The 24,694-nt window shown below is 50.0% G+C and overlaps 1 protein-coding gene across 1 annotated transcript; it reads left to right on the top strand.

The window, feature by feature from the left end:
- Positions 1-637: 637 nt before the first annotated feature.
- Positions 638-24,361, top strand: SESN2 (sestrin 2). Its single transcript, XM_025356360.1, has 10 exons — positions 638-1,123; positions 10,509-10,574; positions 13,322-13,519; positions 13,921-14,103; positions 14,218-14,430; positions 14,942-15,092; positions 15,625-15,743; positions 16,411-16,601; positions 21,594-21,738; positions 22,574-24,361. Exons 1-10 carry the CDS (start codon positions 1,034-1,036, stop codon positions 22,658-22,660), a joined length of 1,443 nt encoding a protein of 480 aa, XP_025212145.1. The 5' UTR covers positions 638-1,033; the 3' UTR covers positions 22,661-24,361.
- Positions 24,362-24,694: the final 333 nt, after the last annotated feature.

The following is a 24,694-nucleotide window of genomic DNA, read 5'->3' on the forward strand; positions in this document are numbered from 1 at the left end:
GTGAGCAAAGATCCAGCAGAACACCTTGTTACAAAGTTTCGAGGAGGGTGGCAGGGGTGGAAGCCAGGACTGGTAGCAGAAGGAAGAAAACTTTCAGCAATAGGGATTGAGGTTCGACACAAAGTTACCAATGACATTTCAAGGCATGAAGGCTTTTCCTGAGGCTCCACAAATACGGTGAATCCCCTGTGTCTGGCATCTTTGGAGCTTCTCCGAGACTAGGGGGAGCAGGGTTGTGCCCTCTGACCTCTAAACATCTGGGGTTCGGTTCTATAATTAGCAGCACCGGATAGGACGGGAGCCAAACCTCTCCTAACCCAAACCAGTCCCTCCAGGAACTGAAAAGATGAAGAATTGATTTAGGAGATTTCACACTCGCCTGTTTGGCCTAGCCCAGTGAAGTCCCTTTTCATCACGCAACCCTAATGACTCTTCTGGCTGTCACTACTGTCTGGTATTGCCAGCGATCTGACTAAACCGTCTTGCAAAAGTTTGCAACATTCGCCCGAGGCGGACTACAACTCCCACAATTCCGGGCTCTTCCCGGTGCTGATTGGCGGAGCCACCGACTCCAGGGGGCGGAGCTTCCCCCGCCTCCCCGAGGGAACAGACCTCTGATTGGCTGGACCACGGGGCTTTTGTGTCCCCGCCCTCCCCCGGGGACCGCAGCGGGTTGAGCTGCTGGTGTCAGAGCCCGGCGAGCGCAGGCAGTTCCGCGGCGGGGATGCTGAGGAGCGCTGGGTCCGCGAGCAACCTTGGCCCCTGCGGACTTCCGAGGCCGTGAAAACCCCTGCGCTGCGGCCCTTCCCCGGCCCCCGAGGCCGTTCGCCGTTCCCAAAGCCCGACTCGGGGAAGAGTCCAGCACCGCAGCGGCGGTTCTCGGATTCCGGAGCATTCTGGAGCCCCGAGAGACGCCCCGGGGTTCTAGAAGCTCCCCGGCGGCGACCAGTCCCGGCTTCCTTCGGGCGTCCGTCCGAAATCCGCTCGGGTGCACGGGTCGTCGGCGAGCCGCGACCGGGTCCTGGCGCGCACCATGATCGTGGCGGACTCTGAGTGCCGCGCGGAGCTCAAGGACTACCTGCGGTTCGCCCCGGGCGGCGTCGGCGACTCGGGCCCCGGAGAGGTAAGCGGCGGCCGCGCGACGCCCCTCTTCCCCGGAACCCCGAGCCGCGTCTGAGCCGCAGGCTGTCCGGAGCTGAGTCGGTGTGTCCCAGGCTCGGGGAGGGAAAACCAAGCGCGTAACCCGGGACCCCGGTTGCATCAACTGGCAGCCGCGGCCCTCGACACCCCTCCCCCTTCCCCCGCCCCCTCCCTCTCCCCCTTCCCTTCCCTCTCCCCCTCCCCCCTCCCCCCCGGGGCCGCGGATCCTTCCTCGTCTCCCTCGGACTCCTGGCCAATGAGGGAGAAGCCTTCTGGAGGCTCTCTGGGCTTTGGGCTCCTGAACGTCTTCAAGTCCAGGCAAATCCCGGCCGGAGCGGCCCGACCACTCCTCCTCCCCGCCCCCTTCCGCGGAGTCCCTTCCTCTTCGCGGGGGCCGGCGGGCAGAGGACCCTTGCTGGGGTGCGTCTCGGCTCCTGTCCCCCAGTGCGGGGCGTAGGCACCTGGGACTGGCCAGCGAAAGTCGACCTCATCCCCTGTCCCCAGCACTCCTGCTTTGGAGGGAGAGCGCAGGGGCTCTGGGGGCTTGGCTGACCGCCCGGTACGCGGCGGCGGCAGCCAAAGCTCGGGAGAGAGGGGACAACCCCCTTCGCGGCTTCCGAAGCCAAGCGCGGGTTAGGCTGCGCCCTGCTAAGTAAGTCGTCTGAGGGCCCAGAAGTTTGTTTTCCAGAAATTCCTCCCCCGCCCTCCCTTCGCGGCGTTCCCCCCCGCCCCCCCGCCTTCGCACCCGGGCATAGCCCGCAGGGGCTTTGCAGGGAGGCCGGGAATTAGGCTGGACCTAACCAGACTGACAATTCGCACTCCTCCACCACCAGCAGCAGCGATAATGGACATCTTATCATTTATTATGCACCTACTAGATACTAGGCTCTGAGTTTTTTTCGCCTTTAATCTAAGTCTTCAGGACTAAACCAGCAAAATACAAGCTACGCTATAGCCCCATTTTACAGGAAGAGCTTTGAGGCCCACGATGGGCTCAGAGGCTTTCTTCACCAACCCCAGTGGATAGCTTGTTCTTTGGCCTTATGATTTCGGAGATTGCATGGCACTGTGAGCTTCTAGTTGCTTTAGTTTACAGGCCTAGAGTGTGGTGGAGGTTGTGTTCTGGACCTGGGATTTGGTGGAGTGCTGTGTGACCCCAGGAAAATCCCTGCTGTTCTCTGAGTAACGTGGTTTCTGGGGATCCTACCTCCGTCAGTACATGGTTTGTGCCCTGGTTTTTGTTAGCTTGCTTACCCTTCCCTGCCATGATTTAGGAGCGCCATGTGGAGGAATGGCTCTTCTGCAGCTTCTCAGCGGTGTGACGACTTTGGAAAGATGGAAATGATGTTACTATTGAGAACACCTGGACAGTAGAGAGCAAGCGGCCTGGGTTCGTGTCCCAGCCCTCCTGCTAACTTGCTGTGTGTGGCTTAGCCAGTAATCACTTCTCTGATCTGTAGTTTCTTCCCATGGGGATTTTACAGTGTCTTCAAGGGATTGTAGGGAGAATTAACTCAGAATACAAGCAAAGGCTGAAGCACCGTGACTGGAACATAGTAACTGCATGAAACTTGCTTGCTATTATCAGAATGTGGCCATGGCATGCACAGCTTTCTCCAGAGTGTCTCACAAGGGGGTGCCCGGGCCTGTTCCTGAGATCAGACACTGTACACCCCTCTCTGGGACAGTGCCTGGAAACTGGTCTAGGGAGAAAAGGCTTTGAGGGAGGGATGTTTACACAGAAGCCATGTTTCCTCAATGGAGAAAACTGGTGCTATCTGGGAGGTTTTTCTTTTTCTTTTTCTTTCTTTTTTTTTTTTTTTTGAGATGGAATCTTGCTCTGTTGCCCAGGCTGGAGTGCAGTGGCATGATCTTAGCTCACTGCAACCTCCATCTCCCAGGTTCAAGCAATTCTCCTGCCTCAGCCTCCCTAGTAGTTGGGATTACAGGCACGTGCCACCACGCCCAGCTAATTTTTGTATTTTTAGTAGAAACAGAGTTTCACCATGTTGGCCAGGCTGATCTCGAACTCCTGACCTCAGGTGATCCATCTGCCTTGGCCTCCCAAAGTGCTGAGATTACAGGCATGAGCCACCTCACCTGGCATATCTGGGAGGTTTCTGTGTATTCCTCTCTCTTGAAAAAAGAGGACCTTGGGATGGTTTCTGCTTTGAGTGGCCTCCTTAGAAGACAGCAGGGTGCCGATCTTTGAGTCAGGTGTCCGAGGCCCAAGAGACGACCCAGGCGTGCAGCTCCCTTAACTCCCTGTCACTTCACCACACACTCCCTTTCAGGAGCTCATTGCCTTCAGATGTGTGTATCTTCAGAAAGTTCCAAGGACTTCACTCTAGTACTGGTAGTATTAGGCTCCAGAATAACTTTCTTGGCCAGATGCGGTGGCTCATGCCTGTAATACTAACATTTTGGGAGGCTGAGGCAGATGGATTGCTTGAGCCCAGGAGTTCAAAACCAGCCTGGACAACATGGTGAAACCCCGTCTCTACAAAATATACAAAAGTTAGCCAGGCATGGTGGTGTGTGCCAACTACTTGGAAGGCTGAGGTGGGAGGATTGCTTGAGCCTGGGAGGCAGAGGTTGCAGTGAACCGTGATCATGCCACTGCACTCCAGCTTGGGTGACAGAGCAAGACTGTCTCAAAAAAAAAAAAAAAAAAAACAGGCTGGGTGCAGTGGCTCACACCTGTAATTTGAGCACTTTGAGAGACTGAGGTAGGTGGATCATGAGGTCAGGAGATCGAGACCATCCTAGCTAACACGGTGAAATCCCATCTCTACTAAAAATACAAAAAATTAACCCTATGTGGTGGCACACACCTGTAGTCCCAGCTACTCGGGAGGCTGAGGTAGGAGAATTGCTTGAACCCGGGAGGCAGAGGTTGCAGTGAGCTGAAATTGCTCCACTGCACTCCAGCCTGTGTGACAGAGTGAAACTCCGTCTCAAAACAAAACAAACTTTCTCAGACATCATTTCTTCTTCAGGGAAGCCCTTCCCCCCCCCACTAGATAAGTCCCCTTGCACACCCTCCTCCAGTCCCCCTTCTCCATGTAGGAGCTTTGGTCCCAGTGATGTGAAACAGTCCCTTGCTGGAGATACCCTGCAGGTCTCATCCCCAGCGCTGCTCTTTGCACCTAATAAGTGTTCGTGACTAGTTGCCCCTTGTTGGCTTAGCTGACTCTTGTGAACTCTTCCAGCCATGGAGTCAGATCTGAATTGTGCCCATTTGGAAAAGGACCTTTCTGAGCCTCCCTGCCCTGTCTCCAAAGAAGAAACTATTTCTCCCTGGGTGGTTGGGAGGAACTGGCACAATCAGATGTGTAAAGCACTTAGCGTGGTGCCCAGCTCATGATGGGCAGACAAGTGTATGGCACCACTCACTCACACCCCCTCTACCCTGCCTACTGCAAGGCTGGAGGTCCAGGGCTGCTTGGGCTATATTTCTGTATCGTCTTCTCAGGTGTAAACCCAGGAAAATATCTGAATTCAGCTGGGGGCAGGCAAAGGAGAAATAGTGTCTGTTCCTTCCCAGCTGGCAGAGTGGGTAACCAGGTGTCTGTAGCTGAGTTGAGGTATAGGCTCTATAAAGGATAATATAGGGTAACCAAGAATAAAGTCTGGGGCTTCTCCAAGAAGAGGATATGGGTAGTGGACCAAACCCTTGGAAGCCAGACTGAGCTGGGTTCAACTCTCCAAGGCTGGGACCGTTTCCCAAAGCTGTTATTGTGAAGTGGAATGGACCTTAGAAGCCAGACAGCCCTGGGTTCACATCTCAGATTGGCCACTTGTCAGCTGGTGCCTAACCTTTGAACCCTTAATCTTTCCTTGTGTGCAAAGTAGAGACTCTGCCGCCACCCAAAAACAAATGAAAATGAGATGGAACCTGTGTGCAAGTACCTGAGCTAATTTAAAAATTAACATATAGTAAGTGCTTAAATTATGATCCATGCCAGGCATGGTGGCTCATGCCTGTAATCCCAGCACTTTGGGAGGCTGAGGCGGGAAGATCACTTGAGCCCAGGAGTTTGAGACCAGCCTGGGCAACACAGTGAGAGCTCATCTCTATTTAAAAAAAAAAAAAAAAAAAAAAGGCTGGGCATGGTGGCTCACGCCTGTAATCCCAGCACTTTGGGAGGCCGAGGTGGGCAGATCACGTCTCTACTAAAAATACAAAAATTAGCTGGGCGTGGTAGTGCACCCCTATAATCCTAGCTACTTAGGAGGCTGAGGCAGACTTGCCTGAACTCGGGGGGCGGAGGCTGCAGTGAGCTGAGATCGCACCACTGCACTCCAGCCTGGGTGACAGAGTGAGACTCCGTATCAAGAAAAAAGAAAAAAATAGGAACCAGGCACAGATCTGGGGCCATTATCCTCTTTTTACAGTCTGCCCTAAAGTACAGGTAGTGCATGTGAAATTAATGCTTAGCCAGTGGTAACCAGCCTTGTTACGTACCACTATTATTACTGACTCCCCACTCCAGGGAATTGGGGCAGGGTGGGCTGACTTGGAGGGGTCATTTCTTGGCAGTGGTATGCTGCCCTGCCTGCTTCCTCTGTCGGGTTCGGGGAAGCATTCAAGGTATTGGAGCCATGGATTCAAATCTACTTGGTCTTGCCTTTAGGGCTTTATACTATCTGTTTCCTCTGGCTGGAATGCTGGTCCCCCTAGTTTTTGGGGTGTTTGTTTTGAGACGGAGTTTCACTCTTGTTGCCCTGGCTGGAGTGCAGTGGCGCGATCTCAGCTCACCACAACCTCTGCCTCCTGGGTTCAAGCAATTCTGCCTCAGCCCCCCGAGTAGCTGGGATTCAGGCATGCACCACCACGCCTGGCTAATTTTTTGTATTTCTAGTAGAGACGGGGTTTCTCCATGTTGGTCAGGCTGGTCTTGAACTCCCGACCTCTGATGATCCACCTGCCTCGCCTCTCAAAGTGCTAGGATTACAGGTGTGAGCCACTGCACCCGGCCTGTTTTTTTTTTTTTTTTTTTTGAGACGGAGTCTCACTGTGTCTCCCAGGCTGGAGTGCAGTGGCGTGATCTCGGCTCACTGCAAGCTCCGCCTCCCGGGTTCACGCCATTCTCCCGCCTCAGCCTCCCAAGTAGCTGGGACTACAGGCGCCCGCCACCGTGCCCGGCTAATTTTTTGTATTTTTAGTAGAGACGGGGTTTCACCATGTTAGCCAGGATAGTCTCGATCTCCTGACCTCGTGATCCACCCGCCTCGGCCTCCCAAAGTGCTGGGATTACAGGCTTGAGCCACCGCGCCCGGCCTGTTTGTTTTTTAAGAGAGGGTGTCTTACTGTGTTGCCCAGGCTGGTCTCAAATTCCTAGCCTCAGGTGATCCTCACCCACCAAGCCTTCCAAAGTACCAGGGTTACAGGTGTGAGCCACGCCCCCTAGGCCCCCTAAATCTTTACAGGCCTTGCTGCCTTCTCATCATTTAAATAACAGCTCAAAGACCACCTCCTCAATGACTTTTCCTGTCTAGTTACACTAAAATATTGCACACTCTCCCTCCCCATCATACAGTTACTGGTTTATTTCACTCACTTTATAGAATCTGTGCTTTGAAATCCTATTTATCAGATTCTGAATTTTATGAAGGCCGAGGGCTTTGTCTTTTTATTGCTGCTTGCAATGTAGCCATCAAAAATATTTGTTGAGTGAACAAATTAATTGTTTCCACCTAGAAAGCACTTAGCATAGTGCCTTATACTTGAGAAAGTGATCTATAAATGGTGTAAACAATGGTCCTCACCCTAGCTGTTATGCTGAGGCCGCACCCCAGACAACTGAATTAGAATTGTGGGAGGTGGGACCTTGGCATTGTTGTTTTTGTAAAGCTTCTTAAAGGATTCTAATGTACTGCTTGGGTTGAGAAGCCCTTGTTTGATACAGTAAGGAAGTTAATGATACCTAACGTTTATTAAGTGCTTATTGTGATGGAGGTATTGAGGTAAGCTACACAGTGTTATCTCATGAAATCCTCGTCACTAGCCAGTGAAAGTAGGTACTATTATCCCCATTATTTGGTAAGGAAACTGAGGCTTATAAAGCTAAGGGATAGCAGGTGGTGGAGCTGTCATTTGAGCTCATACAATTTGTGTCAAGAGCCCCATCTTTTTTTTTTTCTTTTTTTTTTTCTTTTTTTTTTTTGAGACAGGGTCTTGCCTGTTGCTCAGGCTAGAATGCCGTGGTACGATCATAGCTTGCTGTAACCTCAAACTCCTGGGCTCAGGCAATCCTCCTGTCTCAGCAGCCTCCTGAGTAGCTGGGACTACAGGTTGTGTGCCACCATGCCCAGCTAATGTACTATTTGTAGAGATAGGGATCTCACTGTTACCCAGGCTGGTCTCGAATTCCTGGCCTCAAGGGACCCTCCTGCCTCAGCCTCTCAAGGTGCTGGGATGAGCTGCTGTGTCAGCCAAGGGCCCCTATCTTTTTTTTTTTTTTTTTTTTGAGACAGAGTCTCGCTCTGTCGCCCAGGCTGGAGTGCAGTGGCCGGATCTCAGCTCACTGCAAGCTCCGCCTCCCGGGTTTATGCCATTCTCCTGCCTCAGCCTCCTGAGTAGCTGGGACTACAGGCGCCCGCCACCTCGCCAGGCTAGTTTTTTGTATTTTTTAGTAGAGACGGGGTTTCACCGTGTTAGCCAGGATGGTCTTGATCTCCTGACCTCGTGATCCACCCGTCTCGGCCTCCCAAAGTGCTGGGATTACAGGCTTGAGCCACCGCGCCCAGCCGGGCCCCTATCTTTTAACTGCACTGTATATTGTTGTTGTTATTGCTGAAAATGTTGATGGATCGAGACCCATGTCTTAGAGCTCCTTCTTTTGACAATTCCTGGGTCAGATTTTGGAGTTAGTTGGGATTCCCAAGGCTATTCCTGTCCTTCCCTAGCACCCCTGATGGGCCCTCTCTGCCTCTCCCAGTTCTGCTCCACCCTACCCTGCTGTGGCTTGCTGTTCTGTCCTCAGGTCCCCTGAGGTGGAGGCCCAGTTTGTGGAGTCAGCAATCCTTATCTCCTTTACAGAGCTGTGGGGCTTTTTCTTTGGTGAGGGGGGAGGGAAGCTCCAAAGGGGAGTGTTTAGGGATTGTGGTGGTTACTACGCTGAACTTGGACCAGCCTGGCCGGGAAGTTCCCAGAAGTGTGGGCTGAAAGGGGCCTGCACAGTCAGCTCAACTCTCTTTTTGAAGGTAGCTGGGCTACTTTACCTACCAGGATTAAGGCCTAGAGAGTTTACGCCTTTAACTTTCCCAGAGCCACATAGCAAGTTAGTTGCAGAATTGGTACCTACTCCAGAGACTTTGTAGTCTTCTGGAGTCCCAGAACTCTGCCTCCTCAGTGGGCTTTTGGCCATCTGAGAAGGAAGGTTCAATTTTAGTTTTTAGTTCCCAGATACGTGAGGGCTGGTACTAAGTCTAGATCTTAATGGGGAGGGGAGAACTGGGCGCCTCCTATCCCTGTCCAGTGAGGGCATGGCTCTGATTTGGGTAAACTGTAACCAAGGCCAGTGCTGAGAGCCGCTTCCACTCTCAGATTAACAAAATAAATGAATAAGTAGAGCATCCTTCCTGAACCCCATCTCTAGGACTAGGAGAAGCAGATGTAGTGAGTACATGATTTTAGTGGTTTCTAAAGAGGCTCCAGCATATACAGGTCAAAATGGTTGCTTCCATCAGCCTTGTACACCCTGCTCGGATTCCCTCCATGCCTTTCGGCTTTCTCTGTCTTCATTCACAGGCTAGTATGAATGGCCTGGCGCTGCTGTCCACTAAATGTGATCTGGTAGCAGGGAAACAAAACAGACAATTTGATGACAGTGTTTTTAGAAGCAAAAACCCTGGGAATTTTGGGGTCATAGGTGAGGGGTTCCTAGATGCCATGGTTTAGCTTTGCCAAAGGAGTGACCAGTAGGACTGGGCCAGTAATTTTATCTGGAAGCCCATGGGAAGGGGAGGTAGGATTTTAAGTCAGCTGATCAGATTTATATTCAGAAAGTTAATGTGGCTACTGGGTAGAGGATGGATAGGAAAGGCCAGGGCTGAGGAGGCCGGGGGACAACTGGTGAGGCTGTGAGTAGTGGTCCAGACAAGAGGGGGTGTTAGTTGATGAGGTGTTGGTGGTGGGAGGACAGATAAGCAGCCAGGCATGATGGCTCTCATCTGTAATCCCAGTGCTTTGGGAGGCCAAGGCAGGAGGATCCATTGAGCCCAGCAGTTTGAGGCTATAGTAAGCTATGACTGCATCACTAAAGAAGAAGGGGCCAGTTGCAGTGGCTCATTCCTGTAATCCCAGCACTTTGGGTGGCTGAGGTGGGCGGATCACCTGAGGTCGGGGGTTTGAGACCAGCCTGGCCAACATGGAGAAACCCTGTCTCTACTAAAAATAAAAAATTATGGCCGGGTGCGGTGGCTCAAGCCTGTAATCCCAGCACTTTGGGAGGCCGAGACGGGCGGATCACAAGGTCAGGAGATCGAGACCATCCTGGCTAACACGGTGAAACCCCGTCTCTACTAAAAAAATACACAAAAACTAGCTGGGCGAGGTAGCGAGCACCTGTAGTCCCAGCTACTTGGGAGGCTGAGGCAGGAGAATGGCATAAACCCGGGAGGCGGAGCTTGCAGTGAGCTGAGATCCGGCCACTGCACTCCAGCCTGGGCGACAGAGCGAGACTGTCTCAAAAAAAAAAAAAACTAAATAAATAAATTAAAATAATAAAAATAAAAATAAAAAATTAGGCGAGGGCGGTGGCGCACGCCTGTAATCCCAGCTACTTGGGAGGCTGAGGCAGGAGAATCGCTTGAACCCAGGAGGTAGAGATTGCAGTGAGCCGAGATCACGCCATTGCGCTCCAGCCTGGGCAACAAGAGTGATACTCCGTCTCAAAAAAAAAAAAAAAAAAAAACGGAAGAAGAAGAAAGAAATGAATGAACATGTGAGAGAAATTGAAGCTGCTTCTGAGGCATCTGGGGTACTTGGCTACCTGGCTTCAGGGTGCAAACTGTGGGGTGTTCTTGTATAAGTTCTCTGGGACCACTGAGAAGGTGGCCTCCTGGAGATGTGCAGCATGGTGGCTATATAGTTCCTTCTCCAGGACCCTCCCATCCCACATGCTGGGATTCCTGGGTCCCAGCCCAGTTCCTGAAGAACTCAGCCTGGAGTGAGCCCTCTTTCTTGCTTACCCTTCCAAACGTGCATTTATCTCCCACCTGGCTCTGCCATCCAAAGGATGCTAGAAAGGTGGGTTTAACAGTTCAGTGGAGCCCCTTGGATAGGAGGAAGAAGCTGGGTAGGTAATTATCCTCTTTATTCTCCCTTCTACTGCGGACTGACCTCCATGTGTTCCCCCCAGGAGCAGAGGGAGAGTCGGGCTCGGCGAGGCCCTCGAGGGCCCAGCGCCTTCATCCCCGTGGAGGAGGTAAGCTTGGAAGGGATTAGGGATCTTTTTTCCCTGGGAAGAAAGGACATGGCATATTGGTGGGCAGGCGTCTTTTCCTGTTCCTTAAATTACAGCTTTAAACTATTCCTTTCTGATTTCTGATTCATTTAATTCACAAAACGGCTCTGTGAAGCAGGCACTATGAACTTCATTTTACTGGGAAGAAACAGGCTGAAAGAAATCAAGTGCTAATAGCCAGGTAGTGGCCAAACTTTTTTTTTTTTTGCATGGCCAAACTTTCGATTCCTAGATCAGTGCCTGTTTCCCTTAAGAAGATAGAACTATCTATGTTTATCTTCTCATCCGTGACTGTACATATATTACATGTTCTTTTCTGTCTCAAAAGTAATATATGTTTATTATTTTTAAAATTTCCATTGTTTCAGAAAGCTCTGATCTCCTGTATCTTCCTACACCCTGCAGAGATCATCACTGTTAACCATTTGCCACTGTTTACTGTGCTTTGTTCAAGCCAATACTTACTTTCAGTACAGAACCAAGGTCATAGTTTACAACTTGTTTTTTTGTTTTGTTTTTCACTTAATACAAGAAAGACATCCTTCATCTACTGAGTCAGTTCATTCATTCATTTACTTAACATATCTATTGAATGATTAATCTGTGTGAGGCACTGTTCTGGTTGCTTGGGATACAGCAGTGAACAAGACAAAAATCTTTGCCATTATGGAGCTTATATTCTAGTGTGTTGGGATAGTGGAGGTACCTTCAAAACATGCAGAAAAAGGTAAAACTAGTTTCCTCATTTTCTTTGGCCTTCAGTGAACAAGGACAAATTTTTTGTTTCACTGGGCGCGGTGGCTCACGCCTGTAATACTAGCATTTTGGGAGGCCGAGGCGGGCGGATCACGAGGTCAGGAGATCGAGACCATCCTGGCTAACACAGTGAAACCTCATCTCTACCAAAAATACAAAAAATTAGCCGGGCGTGGTGGCGGGCACCTGTAATCCCAGCTACTTGAGAGGCTGAAGCAGGAGAATGGCGTGAACCCAGGAGGCGGAGCTTGCAGTGAGCCGAGATTGCACCACTGCACTTCAGCTTGGGCAACAGTGAGACTCAGTCTCAAAAAAGAAAAATTTTGTTTCCTCTCCTCTTTGCTTTTCCTAAATGTGTAGGGCAAGTAATTAATGAGGTAACAAACGTTTAACCTCCCTCTAAACCCCCTGTTCCTCCACTCCTTGGTAAATGTAAGGCGAACAACCACTTGCTGATTATTTATGTCTGTGGCCCATAATTCTAAGCTCAGGTATTGCTCTTGTGTTTTATTTTTTCATTTATAAATGACCACTCTTTTTTTTTTCTTTTTTTTGAGACGAAGTTTCGTTCTTGTTGCCCAGGCTGGAGTGCAATGGCGCAATCTCGGCTCACCGCAACCTCTGCCTCCCGGGTTCAAGCAGTTCTCCTGCCTCAGCCTTCTGAGCAGCTGAGATTACAGGCATGCGCCACCACGCCCAGCTAATTTTGTATTTTTAGTAGAGATGGGGTTTCTCCATGTTAATCAGGCTGGTCTCGAACTCTGGACCTTGGGCGATCTGCCCATCTCTGCCTCCCAATGTCCTGGGATTACAGGTGTGAGCCACCGTGCCCAGTCCACTCTTTTATAATAAAGAAAAGAAACAGGCAGCCAGGTGCAGTAGCTCACACCTGTAATCCCAGCACTTTGGGACGCCAAGGTAGAGGGATCACTTGAGCCCAGGAGTTCAAGACCAGCCTGGACAACATAGTGGGACTCTGTCTCTATTTAAAAAAGAAGAACGAAATAGGCTTTGGAGTTCATCTGAATTTGAATCCGATTCTGTCATTTGTAAGATCTGTGACTTTGAGCAAGGAACAAAACGTCCTGGTTTCCTCATCTGGCAAAGTGGGGGAAATAATAGTATTCACCTCACAGGCTTATTGGCAAGATCCCATGAAATCATGCAGAGAAAACCGTAAGCTCGGAGATGGCATGGAGACAGCACTTAGGATATGTGGACTATTTTGCACCCGCCCCCATGGTTATATGCATTTGCGGTGTTAGAATAGATGCTCCTGCCGGGCGCGGTGGCTCACACCTGTAATCCCAGCACTTTGGGAAGCTGAGGCAGGTGGATCACAAGATCAAGAGATCGAGACCATCTTGGCTAACACGGTGAAACCCCGTCACTACTAAAAATACAAAAAATTAGCCAGGTATGGCGATGTGTGCCTGTAGTCCCAGCTGCTGGGGAGGCTGAGGCAGCAGAATGGTGTGAACCTGGGAGGCAGAGCTTGCAGTGAGCCAAGATCGCACCACTGCACTCCAGCCTGGGTGACAAAGTGAGACTCTATCTCAAAAAAAAAAAAGAAAAAAAAAAAAAATAGATGCTCCATGAAGGGAGGAGAAACCGTACTTTTACTCTCTGTACCCGAGTTTTCCTACCTAAAAATGGAGAAACAGAACTCCAGTTTTGTTGTTGTGAGAGTTAAATAAGTTAAAATATGCATGCTTGAACAGTACTTGGCACATAGCATCGTATGTGTAAGTACTGGCCATTATTATATAAGGTACCTAATAAGTATTCATTGAGTCGCTTATTAAAATATCTGATTCTCCCCATTGTTTCTTTTTGGACATTGTGGTGGTTTTTACTTTCTTGCCATTAGAAACCCACTGGAATAATACGCTGGTCTCTTTGATGAGTGGGGCAGGAGGGAAATCCATGCTGTCCTCCCCTTTGCTTGGCAGGTCCTTCGGGAGGGGACCGAGAGCCTCGAGCAGCACCTGGGGCTGGAGGCACTGATGTCCTCTGGGCGAGTGGACAACCTGGCAGTGGTGATGGGCCTGCACCCTGACTACTTTACCAGCTTCTGGCGCCTGCACTATCTGCTGCTGCACACGGATGGTCCCTTGGCCAGCTCCTGGCGCCACTACATTGCCATCATGGTGAGCCTCTCTGGGCCTGACACTTGGAGAGGTGGCTTTGTGGGGGGTTCTGTCCTTTGATCTCTTTTCTGGGAGCTTTGTGAACTGATTCCATAGACAAGGAGGGAAGGCAGCATAGAGCAGGGAAAGCCCTGGCTTTCTATAACTGTAGAGTTTTTGGTTTTTTCTTGGAAGGAAAATTTTAGGTTTTGAAGAAAGGCATCATTAGTGCTTGCAAACTGAGGTGCAAAAAGGAATCAGGTGGCCTGCAAGCTGGTGGCAGAGCTGGGGTTACTTAGAACTTAGGTTTCATGCCTCTTGGGCAACAGTGAGCCCTACAACCTCTCCCCTGATGGGGTACCCACCCTGAGCCAGGCACCAAGGGAGGAGGGTGACTCAGGCTCTGTCCACTACCTCCGCAGGCTGCCGCCCGCCATCAGTGTTCTTACCTGGTAGGCTCCCACATGGCCGAGTTTCTGCAGACCGGTGGTGACCCTGACTGGCTGCTGGGCCTCCACCGGGCGCCCAAGAAGCTGCGCAAGCTCAGCGAGATCAACAAGTTGCTGGCGCATCGGCCATGGCTCATCACCAAGGAGCACATCCAGGTGCAGGGGGCAGAGAGACGGGTGTCTGAGGGAGCACAGAGGCCTGGCTGGTGCCTGGTGGGTAGCCCAGGGCAGGCACTGAGCAGCTCTAACCTCCCCTTCTGTCCCCTCCAGGCCTTGCTGAAGACCGGCGAGCACACCTGGTCCCTGGCCGAGCTCATTCAGGCTCTGGTCCTGCTCACCCACTGCCACTCGCTCTCGTCCTTTGTGTTTGGCTGTGGCATCCTCCCTGAGGGGGATGCAGATGGCAGCCCTGCCCCCCAGGCACCTACACCCCCCAGTGAGCAGAGCAGTCCCCCGAGCAGGGACCCGTTGAACAACTCTGGGGTAAGTCACGGGCCTGGGTCTTGATCGGGGAGGAAGCAGGGATGACCTCTGGTCCTTAGGTAGAAGCTACTGCTTCCCAATCTTTGGTGCCTGCACTACCTGCTGCTGTGAGAGACCATAGAAAAGTTATTTGACTTTGAAGCTCAGTTTCCTCATCTGTGAAATGGGGAGATAAGACCCTCTACTCACACTGGGCTGTGAGGCTCAAAGGCTGTTGGTTTTAGCACTTTCAAACTACAAAGTTTACCTTTCACTGAATATTGTTTGTTTTAATACAAAAATACAGACACTTTAAAAATTTCCTCTCAGGGAAGTTGTGTCTATTCTGTAGCTTCATAAATGTCACTTTAGGAAGCACAGACCCATGTGCTGTCCAGCACAGTGGCTGGCACAGGGGATGCCCTAGGCCTTTGTGAGCATTAGGAAGGCCTGGCCTGTGGGAAGGATGTGTGGAGCTTCCCAGAGGCCGAAGGAGGAGGAGTAGCTGGTCACCACTGGCCCTCTCCTGCAGGGCTTTGAGTCTGCCCGCGAAGTGGAGGCACTGATGGAGCGCATGCGGCAGCTGCAGGAGAGCCTGCTGCGGGACGAGGGGACGTCCCAGGAGGAGATGGAGAGCCGCTTTGAGCTGGAGAAGTCGGAGAGCCTGCTGGTGACCCCCTCAGGTACAGGATCACAGGCATCCAGGCTCCTGGGGCTGCTCCTTCTTAGGCTATCTCTAGTCAGGAGGAGCTGCCTCCTGTGTTCTAGAGGCAGCCACTTCTCAGCTTCCCGTCCAAGAGGTTCTGAGCCTGGGCCTTGAGCTCAGACCTGGCTTTGAATCCTGAACTGCTAGCCTTTCTGGTTGTGCGACCACTGACGAGTCACTTCCTATCTCAGGGCTTCAGGATTGCTATGTGGGGTTAGTGGGGCAGTAGAAGCAAAGATCTTAGCACAGAGCCTGGCCCAGGGGGAACCAATCCATAAATAACTTCCACTTAAGTTATTGTTACCAGGGGCCTCACTTCATGGGTCAATGGGCCTGATCCACCCCCTCCACAAGGCCGGGCTCCAGCTGAGGTCTTGCCCACTCACTATAGCAAGGGGCTTTTTTGGCCCTCTATTCTGCCTTCCCCTTCCCCGTTTGGTGATTAATCAGGAGTGGACGCTTGCATGCTCCACGCCCCAGCCTCACTGTGACCTCTTTCTGGTCCTCAGCTGACATCCTGGAGCCCTCTCCACACCCAGACATGCTGTGCTTTGTGGAAGATCCTACTTTTGGATATGAGGACTTCACCCGGAGAGGGGCTCAGGCGCCCCCCACCTTCCGGGCCCAGGTGGGGCTCTCTCTACTACTCTTGGCCATTGCTCCACATTTACGAACATGCAGTGGGTGGATAGTTTGAGTAGTTATAGAGTTAGGTACCCAGCTGGGCATGGTAGCTCACACCTGTAATCCCAGCACTTTGGGAAGCCAGGGTGGGAGGATTGCTTGAGCCCAGGAGCTTGAGACTAGCCTGGGCAACATGGCGAAACCCCGTCCCTACAAAGACATTTAAAAAATTAGCTGGAAGGTGGTGCATGCCTGTAGTCCCAGCTACTTGAATGGCTGAGGTGGGAGGATCACTTGAGCTAGGAGGTCAAGGACGCAGTGAGCTGTGATTGCACTACTGCGCTCCAGCCTGGGTGACAGCAAGACCCTGTCTCAAAAAAAAAAAAAATAGAGTTGGGTACGTTATTTCCCTCAAGATTCCACGAGGGCAGTGGGGTCCCTGTGAATCCTTAAGGAACCCATCTATACCCTAAGCTCAGGGGTTGGTGATCGTAAGGAGAAGGTCATCACCAAAGTGTACCTTCCTTGACATCTGAGGCCCAGAGCAAGAAGCACATTAGGTTTATGGTACCAGGAAGGAGAGCTATGGAGATCCAAGGTCCAGAGGATGGGGGTCTCTCTGGCTGGTCTTGGGCTCCAAAGACTCACCAATCCCTTCCCACCTACCTAAGGATTATACTTGGGAAGACCATGGCTACTCACTGATCCAGCGGCTCTACCCTGAGGGTGGGCAGCTGCTGGACGAGAAGTTCCAGGCAGCCTATAGCCTCACCTACAATACCATCGCCATGCACAGCGGGGTGGACACCTCCGTGCTCCGCAGGGCCATCTGGAACTACATCCACTGCGTCTTTGGTATCAGGTGAGCCCATGTCCCTTCACCTGGGGCACATGTGCACTGCGAGTCTTCATTCCGGGTTCACGGTTGTTTCCGTTTTCTTTTTGTTTTTGTTTTTTTTCTTTTCCTTTCTTCTTGCCTATACTATTTTTCAAATCAAATTGTGATTTTGAAAGATGATAGTACTCATTGTTTGAATGTTGTAAATGAAACTCTTTAATTGCACTCCCAGAGGTAACTGTTGTTTGATATGTATGTACATATATATACACACACACACGTATATACACATATACATACATATACACATACACACTATATATATATGTGTAGAGAGAGTTGTGTTTGTATTTCCATTCCAAGTAGTAATTCTTCTCTCATAATAAATAAGGATAACATAAATGCTCAGTAGGGAACTTTAAATAATGATACATCTATTCAGTGAAATATTATGCAGCTATTACAAATTACAATAGGCCGGGCGCAGTGGCTCACGCCTGTAATCCCAGCACTTTGGGAGGCCAAGGCAGGCAGATCATGAGATTAGGAGTTCGAGACCAGCCTGACCAACATGGTGAAACCCCGTTCTACTAAAAAATACAAAAATTAGCTGGCTGTGGTGGTACGCATTTGTAATCCCAGCTACTCAAGAGGCTGAGGCAGGAGAATCGCTTGAACCCGGGAGGCAGAGGCTAAAGTAAGCCGGGATCGCACCACTGCACTCCTCCAGCCTGGGTGACAGAGCAAGACTCTGTCTCAAAAAAAAAAAAAAATTACAATAGAGGCCAGGCATGGTGGCTCATGCCTGTAATCCCGCACTTTGGGAGGGCAATGTGAAAGGATTGCTTGAGAAACAGGAGTTCAAGACTAGCCTGGGCAATATAATGCAACCTCCATCTCTACAAAAAATTAAAACATTTGCCTGTGTGGTGGCATGCACCTATATAGTCTCAGCTACTTGGAAGGCTGAGGTGGGAGGATCTCTTGAGCTCAGGAGGTCAAAGCTTCAATGAGCCATCATTATACCACTGTACTTCAGTCTGGATGACAGAGCAAGACCCTGTCTCAAAAAAAAAAAAAAATAGATGTCTATTTGTATTTCTGTGGGAAAATATTCAGACTGTATTGAGAGAAAAGAAAGCTAATTACCAACAGAAATCTTCTTTATGTTCTTTTTTATATTAAACAGTTTGTGCATGCATGGAAAATGTATGGAAGGCTATACACTAAAATACTGTTTAGTAGTGATATCTCTGCATACTATTATATGATGAATTACATTTTCATCTTTTTGCTTGTTAAATCTTTTCTGATTTTTGTAAGGTGATGGGATCAGATTTGACATGTCCTGTAATTTTCTCTATCTGTGAACTACCTTATCAGCACGAATAGATATTTTATTATTATTATTATTTTTTTTTTAAAAGAGACAGGGTCTTGCTCTATTGCCCAGGCTGGTCTTGAAGTCCTGGGCTCAAGCAATTCTCCTGCCTCGGCTTCCCAAAGTGCTGGGATTGCAAGCATGAACCACTGTACTCAGCCTGTTTTATGCTTTTAACCACTGCATGGTATCTGTGAGCATGGATGTATTGTGATCATTCAGTCATTTCCCTATTATTGGATATTTAGGTTGTTTGCAGATTTTCACTATTACAAACACCATGTACGCATCTATGCATAAGTCCTTGTAGATAAATCCTAGATGTGAAATTACTTGTCAAGCATATACGTAGAACAATTAATTGTTTATTTAAAATAAAACAGCTGGGAGTGATGGCTTGAACAATTAATTTTTTATTTAAAATAAAAACTCTCAGCTGGGAGTGGTGACCTACACCTATAACCCCAGCACTTTGGGAGACTGATGCGGGTGGATCACTGGAGTCCAGGAGTTCAAGACCAACCTGAACTATGTGGTGAAACCCCATCTCTACAAAAAATAACAAAAATTGACTAATTTATTATTGATTCCTGTGGGTCCAGCTACTTGGGAAGCTGAGGCAGGATGATCCCTTGAGCCCGGGAGGCAGAGGTTGCAGTGAGCTGAGATCATGCCACTGTGCTCCAGCCTGGGCAACAGAGCAAGACACTATCTCAAAATAAATAAAATTGAAAAACACAGATAACAAAAAAGAAAATAAAGGCTGGGTGCAGTGGCTCACACCTGCAATCCCAGCATTTTGGGAGGCTGAAGCAGGAGGATTACGTGAGGCCAGAAGTTTGTGCCTCAGCCTGGGCAACATAATTAAGACCTATCTCTACAAAAAAATAAAAATTAGCTGAGTGTGGTGGTACATGCCTATAGTCTTAGGTATTCTAGAGGCTGAGACAGGAGGATCACTTGTGTCTAAGAGCTCAAGGCTATAGTGAGCCATGATTGCACCACTGCACTCCAGCCTGGGCAACACAGCAAAAAATAAAATAAAAATTATCCATTATACTATCTGTTCTTATTGTTATCAGTTATCTCCTTCTTATCTTTTCTTTTCTTTTTTGAGATGGTGTTTCACTCTTGTTGCCCAGGCTGGAGTGCAATGGCGTGATCTTGGCTCACTGCAACCTCTGCCTCCCGGATTCAAGTGATTCTCCCGCCTCAGCCTCCTGAGTAGCTGGGATTACAGGCATGTGCCACCATGCCTGGCTAATTTTGTATTTTTAGTAGAGATGGGGTTTCTCCATGTTGGCCAGGCTGGTCTCGAACTTCTCATTTCAGGTGATCTGCCCGCCTCAGCATCCCAAAGTGCTGGGGTTACAGGCATGAGCCACCCATGCCCAGCTTTTTTTTTTTTTTTTTTTAATTAATTAATTGATTGATTGATTTTTGAGACGGAGTCTCGCTCTGTTGCCCAGGCTGGAGTGCAGTGGTGCAGTCGCTGCTCACTGCAACCTCTGCCCCCCAGGTTCAAGCAATTCTCCCTGCCTCAGCCTCCTGAGTAGCTGGGAGGGATTACAGGTGCCCGCCACCATGCCCAGGTAATTTTTTGTATTTTTAGTAGAGATGGGATTTCACCCTGTTAGCCAGGATGGTCTTGATCTTCTGACCTCGTGATCTGCCCACCTCGGCCTCCCAAAGAGCTGGGGATTACAGGCGTGAGCCACCGTGTTCGGCAATTTTTTTTTTTTTTTTTTTTTTTTTTAAGACAAGAGTCTTACTCTGTCACCCAGGCTGGAGTGTAGTGGAGTGATCTCAGCCCACTGCACCCTCCAACTCCTGGGCTCAGGTGATCCTTCTGCCTCATCTCCTTAGTAACTGGAACTACAGGTGGGTGCCACCATGCCCAGCTAATTTTTGCATTTTTAGTAGAGATGGTGTTTCACTATGTTGTTCAGGCTGGTCTCAAACTCCTGAGCTCAAGTGATCTGCCTGCCTTGGCCTCCCAGGGTGCTGGGATTATAGGCATGAGCCACCACACCTGGCACCTTTCTTTTTCTATGTACAAGTAACAAAAGCATATATAATTTACAAAAACAAAATAAGTTGCCATTTCTTTCCCTACTCATTTCAATTATTTTATTCATTTACTCAAACATGAGCATGTTTTAGTGAACACGTGAATTTTTTTTCCTGCCTTTCTCACTTAACAGTTTATACCAAACACCAAAAAATTACCCCGTTTTAAAAAAGGTACATGTTCCTTATAGAAAGTTTGTGTTTCTGTGTATTACTAGCTGTAAATCATATTTCACTGAATGGGTTGAGCTATACTTAATGAACCATCCTCTTACTCTAGTCACTAGTAGGTTTCCAACTCATGGCTGGCCAAGGACAGGCTGCTTAGAATGTGGCTTAGGCTGGTTTCCGCTCAGCCCTCAGGTCCAGGCTTCTCCGCTCTCTGACATGGTCCTTGCTCCTATTTCTTTGTCTTCCGAATCTGGCCTCCAGTTTTCAGCCAGTCATTCCTCCATCTACACTGATCTGTTTTGACATTGGCTCCCCTTGCTCACTAGACTGGGGATGACTAAGTGGCTTCTAGACTCATCACCAACTTGCTTTTTGACTTTGAAGAAGTTAGTCATCTTCTCCAGGGCTTAGGTTGCCCATTTGTAGTATGAGTACAAGCTCCTTTTTACCCTTATCCTCTTCCTTCTCCACTGACTTTCCTCCTCTACCTTCCATGGCCTTTACTATAGAGTAGTGGATATGACCCCTGAGCTAGGCAGAGCTGGGTTAAAAACCCATTCCCGGCCAGGCGTGGCGGCTCACGCCTGTAATCCCAGCTACTTGGGAGGCTGAGGCAGGAGAATTGCTTGAACCCAGGAGGCTGAGGTTGCGGTGAACTGAGATCATGCCATTGCACTCCAGCCTGTGCGACAGAGTGAGACTCTATCTCAAAAAAAACACCATTCCTTGCTGTATTAACTAGGGCAAGTGACTTCCTTTCTCTGATTCTGTTTCCTCATCTATAACGTGGAGTTGATGAATGTAGCAGATTGCGTACACCATCCCGTCATATACACAATAGTGTAGAGTAGTTTTGAGGATTCCACATGGCGCATAGTTGGTATTCAATACAGCATGCTTATTCTCTGTATTCCTTGAAGTGGTCCCCTGCCAATGCGGCCTGTGATACATGATATCAGCTGTTTCTCCTGACTTTTATTTTCTTTGTTTTTTTTTTGAGATGGAGTTTCGCTTTTGTTGCCCAGGCTGGAGTACAATGGTGTGATCTCGGCTCACCACAACCTCCGCCTCCTGGGTTCAAGCGATTCTCCTGCCTCAGCCTTCCAGAGTAGCTGGGATTACAGGCATGGGCCACCACACCCAGCCAATTTTGTATTTTTAGTAGAGATGGGGTTTCTCCATGTTGGCCAGGCTGGTCTTGAACTTCTCACCTCAGGTGATTTGCCCGCCTCAGCCTCCCAAAGTGCTGGGATTCCAGGCGTGAGCCACCGCGCCCGGCCTACCTTCTGACTTTTCTCAACGCTCTCTTCTTCCCTCTATAGGGTGGGACTGGGGGGAGGGAGCTGCCTCTTGGAGGAGAGCATGAGTAATGCTGCTGGGACCTTTCCATCCAGATATGATGACTATGATTATGGGGAGGTGAACCAGCTCCTGGAGCGGAACCTCAAGGTCTATATCAAGACAGTGGCCTGCTACCCAGAGAAGACTACCCGAAGAATGTACAACCTCTTCTGGAGGCACTTCCGCCACTCAGAGAAGGTATGACCTATACAGGCAGGGCAGGATGAAAGTAGACAAGCCCAGCCAATGGAGAGGGCAAGGGGTTAGGACCCAGTGAGGGTCCCCAGACTGAGTCTGTCCTGCTAGGTGGGACACCTGGGCCCGTTGTTCTGGATTGAAGTCCTATTCCACTGTATGATTTCAGAGTCTGTTTACTCACCTGTAAAATGGGAACGTGGGTGCCTGCTTCACATTAGTGGTAACTTGGTGGACCTGGGTTCAAATCATAACACTATCTCTTGATAGCAATGTGACTTTCGGCAAGTCACATTATCTCGCTGAGGTTTTTTTGTTTTGTTTTGTTTGTTTGTTTGTTTTTTTGAGGTGGAGTCTCCCTCTGTTGCCCAGGCTGGAGTGCAGTGGCACAATCTTGGCTCACTGCAACCTCCGCCTCCTGGGTTAAAGCGATTCTCCTGCCTCAGCCTCCTGAATAGCTGGAACTACAGGTGCGCGCCACCACCCCCGGCTAATTTTTTGTATTTTTAGTAGAGATGGGGTTTCACTATGTTGGCCGGGCTGGTCTCAAACTCCTGACCTCGAGATCCACCCGCCTCGGCCTCCTAAAGTGCTGGAATTACAGGAATGAGCCACTGCGCCTGGTTGTTTTAGCTTTAAGGAATACAGAGCTTAGTCATGATAGGAATGAATGTGCTTGTCCTTGTTCTAAACTGCTCAGAGCCTTAGCAGAGGCCAGGGCAGCTCTGTAGGAAAGGAAATGGTGAGGTAAGTGAGTCAGGGATCGAGGCAGTCTGGGAGGGGTGTCGGGGGGTGAGGAGTGACATCAGTTGCCAACGTGCCCTCCTCTGTGCCCCAGGTCCACGTGAACTTGCTGCTCCTGGAGGCGCGCATGCAAGCCGCTCTGCTGTACGCCCTCCGTGCCATCACCCGCTACATGACCTGACTCCCAAGCAGGGCCTGGGCCCGGACCAGCTCCCCACAAGGACTTCTCTGTCTGGAGACAGCCCCAGACCCTTTTGTGTCCCATGCCCACCCTCCCCACGCTGGAGTGGGCTTGTGTGTGATGTGCAGTCCCCAAGCCACACCCTCCCTTTTCCTCATTGGAATGGACCGTTCATTGCACTGACTCTGGGAACTCAGCCCTGTTCCTGGGAGCTGGAAAAGCACTAGGAGATCCCAAGGGACCACACCCTTCCTCCTTCTCCTGCCCCCAGAGGCAGAGGGCACAGGAAAGAAGACGGGCCAAGCTCGGACATAATATGCCACAAGTGTTGTGGCCCTTCCTTAACTGGGAAGTCCCTGGCTGGCCCCCAAGGGAGAGGCAAATGCCTCCGGGACTGACACTCCAGGCAGGTTTGCCTTCTCTCCCCTGTCATTCCCAGATTTCATTACCTCCCACTTGCCACTCACCCATCAATGTGAAAGTCAGGGTCACAGCGGGTCTGTGTGTCTAGTTCCCTAAAAGCCTGTTCTGTTGGGCAGGCGGAGGCTGTTGCCCAAATCCTAGTTCAGTTTTTTGACTTCCTTTGCCCTTTTTTCCTTTTTCTCCATGCTTGATGGTGTGAGGCCTCAGGAGAGAGGCCAAGTACATAAAAAAAAAAAGCAGATTATCTTGAGAGAGTTTGAGCCTTTGCTGGTCCCATTGCCTTCTGAAGAGGAGAGAGTATTAGATTATAAATCCTCTTTACTTTGGTTCTTTATGCTTGAGGTTCCAACCTAGAGCCACAGTCAGCATGTAAGAGGAGGAGGAGAGGGAGAATTCTGTTCTCCCAGAGCTGCACCTGCCTCACAGAGGCCAGCACCTCACTCGCCTGCCTCCAGTGGCTCTGCTGCAGATGTTTGCCAAAAAGTTGAGCCTTTCTAGATGGCTTAGGTGGCACCATGACTCAGTAGGAGGGGCAGGAGGCACCAGGGTTCTTGTTTGGACCCTGCCCCTGGGCCATGGCCAGGTGACCATGGCTACATTGCCAAACCTCTGACTGCCATAGCTACAGACTGAGAGGGTGGGTCTGAGTCCCCACAATGTCTGAAGCTGCCCCTGGGATTCTCAGGCTAACCTGCCAACAGCAAGTGGATTTTCTTGCAAGATCTTGAAGGCCTCCAGAGACCCCACTTCTGTAGCCAGTGTCTCCTGGGTGCCTTCTGAGGACTCCCACCCCCATACCAGTATCTCATCTGTCCCCTCTCCTGGGGCTTAAGTGGATTGCTTGGAGGCAGAAGCAGCCAAGGACTGATCCCAGTCACTTTCTGTAGCAAACGACTGTGAATTACAACTTTTCTTGCCCTTCTAGCAATCTGTGCCTCCTCTCTGACCAGTTTGGAGGGCAATGAAGAAAGGCAAGGGCCATGCTGCTGCTGTGCAAGGCAGGAGAGGAGCCTGGCCAGCGTGCCACATTTCATACCCGTGCAGGCGCGGAGAAGCAACTGGCACCCCCCTCAGGCCTGAAAGTTCTCCCTGCAAGAAGGTGTGCAGGAGAGAAGAGGCCCCGGCATGGGGCTTTGGGTTCTAGAGGGGATGTGATGACTCTGTAAATGTACACTGGCTGGGTGGGGAGTGGTAACCAGTGTTCAAGTGCAGAAATCTTTGGCTTTGCTACCAGTTCCATATGATGGAAATAAACGTTCGCTGAAGTTTTGTTTCATACTCCTTCTTTATGGACTGTTTTTGCAATTTCTTGAAGGTCATGGTTCACCTTGTAGCATAGGCAGAGAGCTGCGATTGCATCATGGGCCTGACCTGATAGCCCCTGCCCTGCCAAGAACTTGTGCCCAGTGACTGTAGGTTGGGACTGTTGGCACTGAAAGTCTACTTTCAGTCCCTTGGACATCCAGTCCTGTCACCCTTCTGTGGCTGCCCTGGCATCATGGAGTAATAATGACCATGGTACTTTGCTAAGCCTGGCCATGGGCTGGGTACTTGGAGACCATTCCTCTGAATCTGCAGCAATCCTGCAAGAGAATCGATACAGGTGAAGTG

Source organism: Theropithecus gelada, chromosome 1 (assembly GCF_003255815.1).
Source record: "Theropithecus gelada isolate Dixy chromosome 1, Tgel_1.0, whole genome shotgun sequence".
NCBI lineage: Eukaryota > Metazoa > Chordata > Mammalia > Primates > Cercopithecidae > Theropithecus > Theropithecus gelada.